Source organism: Etheostoma spectabile, chromosome 17 (genome assembly GCF_008692095.1).
Source record: "Etheostoma spectabile isolate EspeVRDwgs_2016 chromosome 17, UIUC_Espe_1.0, whole genome shotgun sequence".
Taxonomy (NCBI): Eukaryota; Metazoa; Chordata; class Actinopteri; order Perciformes; family Percidae; genus Etheostoma; species Etheostoma spectabile.
In genome coordinates this window covers 14172375-14178186 of record NC_045749.1, presented here as the reverse complement: position 1 = coordinate 14178186, position 5812 = coordinate 14172375, and the positions used below count along the sequence as shown (strand labels likewise).

The 5812-nt window shown below is 39.2% G+C and overlaps 1 protein-coding gene across 3 annotated transcripts; it reads right to left on the bottom strand.

Moving 5' to 3' along the window:
* Nucleotides 1–1218: 1218 nt before the first annotated feature.
* Nucleotides 1219–5533, bottom strand: LOC116705304 (protein scribble homolog). 3 transcript variants are annotated; one of them, XM_032541381.1, is made up of 7 exons: nucleotides 4360–5533; nucleotides 3786–4025; nucleotides 3528–3617; nucleotides 3384–3461; nucleotides 2616–2891; nucleotides 2416–2466; nucleotides 1219–1656 (listed from the first exon to the last, which is right to left on the bottom strand). In XM_032541381.1, the coding sequence occupies exons 1-7, from the start codon at nucleotides 4495–4497 to the stop codon at nucleotides 1510–1512; spliced, it is 1020 nt and encodes a 339-aa protein (XP_032397272.1). In that variant the 5' UTR covers nucleotides 4498–5533; the 3' UTR covers nucleotides 1219–1509. The 3 variants fall into 3 exon arrangements, with proteins under 3 accessions (XP_032397272.1, XP_032397271.1, XP_032397273.1); XM_032541380.1 differs by having other exon boundaries at nucleotides 3384–3617; XM_032541382.1 differs by lacking the exon at nucleotides 3384–3461.
* Between the last annotated feature and the right edge of the window lie 279 nt (nucleotides 5534–5812).

The window sequence follows — 5812 nt, the reverse complement described above, 5'->3', positions numbered from 1 at the left end:
CAGCAGACAGCCCGCTGGGCACCAGTAACAGTGTTCACACTTAGAGCTATGAAAAACACAACGCTGTTGTCTCGGGCAAGTTTTCTTGTTCAATTTTATAACTTTTTTTTTTTTTAAATAAACTTCATTTGTCTCCAAAGTTGTGTAGGCCTATTTCTCCTCAGCATGGATCTTTCATATATTATATACTGCCACAATATGACAGACGTCATGCTGAAAAAAATGACAAATATCTTGGCTGACTAAGCTCAGATCAAAAACAAGATGATTGTATTGATTGGACAATTTAAAAAGACTGCCGAGAAAATAAGTGTTGCCGTGCAGAGCAAACTAAAGTTAAAGAGTTTTATTTTTTTCGTGAAATATTTGTTTTTTTGCACGGATCTGTCTGTGAAGAGCTTGCATTGTGTGGTGAAGCTGTTTGAACAGAAAACTGAATAAAGGCATCACTGTCTGAACTTCTGACAAAATGAGGATTTTAATACATAATTGGGAATTCTAAACTCAAATAAACCATATAACAATTTCATTCAGTCTCCAGATAATATAAACCCCTGTCTGCCAGCAGACTGCTATGACGAATAACTCTCAGTATTTTTCCAATAATGACTTATCAAGGGGCTTGAAACAAATTCATTTACTTGCTTGTTTGAGGCTGCACTGACTGTTCCCTTATCAGTGATTGAAAGCAGACCGCTGGAGTGGATGCTAATCCTTTAAGAACACTACATTCTTCATCTTCATTAAGTAAGTGTCTTTGCGGGGCTCTTTTACTGAATTGCAGTATACTGTGCAGTGTGCAGGTGTTCATACATACACGTCAGCATGGATTTGTCTCAATTCAAAGAAAACTAAGACCTCTTAGACCAATGCAGTTATGCTTTATTAAGAAAGTAAACACTGAACAATGAACTGTTGTTACTGTGAGAATGTAAAAGCTGTGAAATAACATAAAACAAGTATGGACAAGCAAGATATTGGTTCTCTTTTTCTTTTCAGAAAGCAGAAAGCTCTAGATTCTAAATTTAGTAGATCTTCAGTCAAATTTAGGTCTCTGCAGGACTCAGACTCCCTGTTATGCATAGTGGTGTGGCATTTTATCTTGGTACAGACGATAAAAGGTTTGAGGGCTTCACATCGCCATGGGCGGAGACACAATTTACCAGCAACATCCATAATTTACAGCAGGGCGGTGTGAAGTAGAGGTAGCCAACAGCATTCATTGTTTAATTGACTGTATTAAAAATGATGACATGTAATTCATGTGGACATGAGAGAGCAGTCTGTTTCTATAAAGTTGCACAGGCAAAACTTTGGTTTTAGTATTAAAAATAAAGTCTTAAAGTTGCAAACGACTTTAGAATCACCAAATGACCTATTATTAGCAGCAATCTCTGACAGACAAAAAGCTTAAAAAACACATTCAAACGGTTTGTTTTACACTCATCCACCACAAAAAGCTGGGTAATAACAGTCTGTGTCCTTCATGTGTGTACCTTCACACTGCGGTCAAGGTGGATAGAAAGCACTGTCGGAACAGTGTACCTGTCTGTCAGGGATGTCACAGTCATGTAATGGCTCTCTGCTGGGGCTCTGTGTCCATAGCTCCACATCTTCATCTGAGATAGACGGATGAGTCAGGATGATCCGCGGGATCTGTCAGAGCAAATTGTCATGTTTACGTACATGCATGTCAGAAAAAGCACGTCATATTTTAAACAATGTTCTTTTTTGCAGATTTTGTTTTTAATTCAGGAAAGGTTCTAACGAGCTTTACACCGAAGTACCCCTAGGGATCCACACGTACCCCCATTGCAATAATAATAATAATCTGAACTCACACATGAACTGACTTCAGCCCCCGGACTTTCTTCTACCACCTACTAGGCAATACTGATATTTAATACCTAAAAGGACTCTGGAATTCTTTCCAATTTCACACAGTGCAATATTTAATATTTAACCATTTCATTTCATTACTGTGCAATATTTATTTATTATCTAGTACTTGAACCAAATTCATTACAGTGCAATATTTAGTTATTATTTAGTACTTAACCATTTCATTACAGTGCTATATTTATTTATTATTAATACTTTTTGCATAATGTGTATACAAAGCTATTTTACATATACATATAGATGCTCTCTGGACTGTGCACCAGGTCCCCCACCGCTCTTTTTTCTACACTGTAGAAAAAAGAGCGGTGGGATAGAAATAGTAGTGTAGCATCTACACTACTATTTCTATTTTTCTAATTTATATCTTATATTTTGTGTCAACACTGTAAAGGGGTTGCTTCAACCTTGTTGCACAGGTACTGCACTTGTATAATGTATAATGACAATAAAGACATTTTATTCTATTCTATATAACACTGCTATATCCTAATGAGGGATGAGAAATCTGCTTACTGTCATTGTGTGTTTTCCCCCTTGAAGTGAATCATTTTTCATCAAATCAGACTGAAACACAAAAAGACAAGACAAAGAGAAGAAGTACATAAAAAGACTTATTTTTAAGGGGTAAACCACATATGGCTTGAGGCACATCATTAAGCAATGGTGAAATTTAAAAAGTGTACTCTGTGCTGTGATTGGAGTAAACCACCCACAATGCTGCTGCCGTTGCAGACAACCGCCTCAATCTTCTTGGACAAACGATCTTCCACGCTCTCCGTGTTGGGGTGTTTCCATCTTTGGTCCCCGCCAACCTGGGTCCACGACTGTCGCCCTGTCACTTCCCAAGGATCCTGATGTTCATCCGGGTCACATACCCCTTGATGTAGCAGCTTTTCTCTTAGTACTTTAATCTTGATGCAGCTGCCGGCATTCCTGAGGGCGTTGACCGCCTCGTTGTGGGTCGCCGCCTGCATGTTGAGGCCATTGACCTGGAAGGACCAAGGTCACATTACACTTTCAATCTCGGTGAAAGTGGGAGCAGGAGTCAGAGGTGAGGGATTAAGTCTCACACTCACACACATCATAGGTTTTTCTAAAAATAGCATGTCTATTCCACATCAGACACTGATGAGGATTTCTAATCAGCTTTACTTTACAAAGGTGTGAAGCAGGTTGGTTTAGGCTTGATTTAAGGCCGTTTTGTTTGTTTGCTTTCTATTTGTCAGCCTCATCCTGGCTTTATCTTCTTAGGGGAAGTCCCTGCTGTGTGGCCACTGCTGGTCTAATGCATGGATGTATAATGCCCTCCATTGGTCACAAGAGGAACACCAGCAGCAAGTAGTTTTGTAATAATATCGTAAAGCCAGTATAGAGAACAAGTATGTGATTTCCATTCAGTCAACAATATTTCATACACTGGTCAGTGAAAAGGAAATTATGAACAAAGATTACAAACATGGGAAAAATGATTCCCTACCTACCTCCAGCAATCTGTCTCCAACATGGACCCCTGCCTTTCCTGATGCTCCCTCTTTATTTACTCTGGAAATAAATATTCCCTGAAAGGAAATAGAAATGTTAGCCTGAGAAAAGAGCACGGCTAGCTCTTCTGTACCAAAACTCACCTCATCATGGTCTTTGTAAGGCAGAGAACCCTTCCCACCAGCAATGCTGATTCCCAAACTACCGCTCTGGCTTGACACTTTGATCTGTAACTAAAAAGAAATTGTTTTATTACAAATATAAAGCTAGGCCTGAGTGGAGAAAATGCAAACAAAAATTAGAATAGCAATAATTTGCCACAATCAGTGAGATTTCCAACAGTTCCTAGCACAACCGCACGAGTTAATAAGACATTTAAGAAAGATGCTGCGTGCAGTTACTCTTAAAGGCACTTGGGAGACAAATGATTCCTGAGGAAGGGTCTTCTCTGTCACCAAAGAAGACTTCAGATGCCCTGTGATGGCGGAGTTCTTTATGTTGGGGACGGGGTCTTCTTGGAGACCAGACCCCGCATTAAGAGCTCTGTGATGCTGAGACTTCCTCCCCTCTCGGGTTTCACCTCTGTGATGGCAAAGCCATCGTGGTACGGCATCACTCTCTGGCAGCTGGCCTGTACCATCCTGGTGATAAGAAATAGTCCAATGCTTTTATATAGTACTGCTTGTGCATGACGTACATCTGTGGAGCCTGATATTTCACTTCCAATTAATTCACAAGACATTTGCAAATGAGAGATTGTAAAAGGATGAGACATTCAGTTAAACAGGCATCTTCTCAAACGGGGTTGCTTGGCATGTACTGTGATGATAACAAAACTAGAATTAGTGGAAACCTGCAACAGAACAACAGTTGATGAATGTCTGCAGTGGTTGATAAAAACGTGTATCTCCATATCAAGAGAAATCAAGATAAACAACATGAGCTGTGCTAAGATCCCTAAACTGGAAAACAGACCTCCTTAGGTTGCTCAAGTTCCTCTGCGTCCTTCTCTGCACCGGGGCAGCGACCACGCAGGCTGTTGCTGGCTGGGGACAGTTGAGGTCTTTGCTGCTGAGACTCTTTGTTTGCCACCCAGCTGAAGCCTGGGATCATAGCCCAGTTTTGGCCATTGGTCCTGAGGGATGGGTTAATATGAGGCTTTCTACATTCCTGGAGATAGTCAGAAGACGCCAGCTGTTGCTGAAAATGTAATTTCAATGTAATATATTGAAGGAAATGAGTAGTGATAGTGATGGATCAGTGGTGAATACGTTGATGAAACCACGCCCCTCATCTTAAAATGTCAACTTGTGATGGATCAAGGCAGATAGGATACTACTAGATAAAGTAGGATCAGCACAATTTCTTTTGCCTAAACGTGTCTTCCAATGCATCTTGAGGAGGCATAGATGATGCCATGCTTGAGATGCATTGGAGTCTTACTGAAGAAGCCTCTACTTAAGAATAGTGAGAGGCCATCTAAAGCACCATTACATTTTCTTATTTCAGTTTGGCACCTGAAACTGTACATCAGTAATACCAGTTACTTTTACTTTCTAGTGAATTATCAGTTTTTAAAACGTGTTTTGACTTAACTGATAATTCAATGAAAAGCATTTGTTTAGTATTTAGTTTAATTTCAATACCAAAGATAAGTATGCCCATCTACAAACGGTTAATCAAACATGTACAATGGGATTCAAATAAAGGTGCACTTGAACAATAAAAAAATATGCATTCATTCTCTGATATACTTAAAGCATGCCAGCAACAGTACAACACGCAGGACGTGCAGGGTGGACAAGCCAAACATGGCACATGCTGGCAGAGCATCACGTTAACATCATGCACTACTGGACAGACAGAACAAGCAGTGGAGGGGTCAGGAAATGGAATATTTGTTTTGTTGCCTCAAAGAAAGCCAGTTTAAGTCAAAGCTTAATTTTGTGAATATATTACTCTTGGATATGGATAATAAGAAAAACACCCCCAAATGAATCTTGTTTTTAAATCTGATGATTAAGACTTCCGTTATTCTCTCTGAAATCAATAGGATTTAAAGGAATAAGAAACATGTTGTTTAGTGTTGCACTCATTTTATTGATCAGTGGTTAAAAAGTCATCCAAATCTCAAGGCACAGTGCCCATTTCAGATCCGTTTTGTGCAGTTTGATCAGAAAATATTTAAACACATAAAAACCAACATTTGAACCAAATTCTCTTGTCCACTTTTTGCATTATATTTAAAAACAAATGAATACAAATTAAGATGTATCATCAAAAAGAATTTGAGAAATGCCGAGAAGCGCATTAAAGTGGAACTTCTTACAACAGCATTTTTAAAGGATGCCATCCTTGTGGTACAAACCTCTCCCCAAACCACTGATGATTATTCTATACAGTACTCTTTGTTAAAAGGAAAGAAACT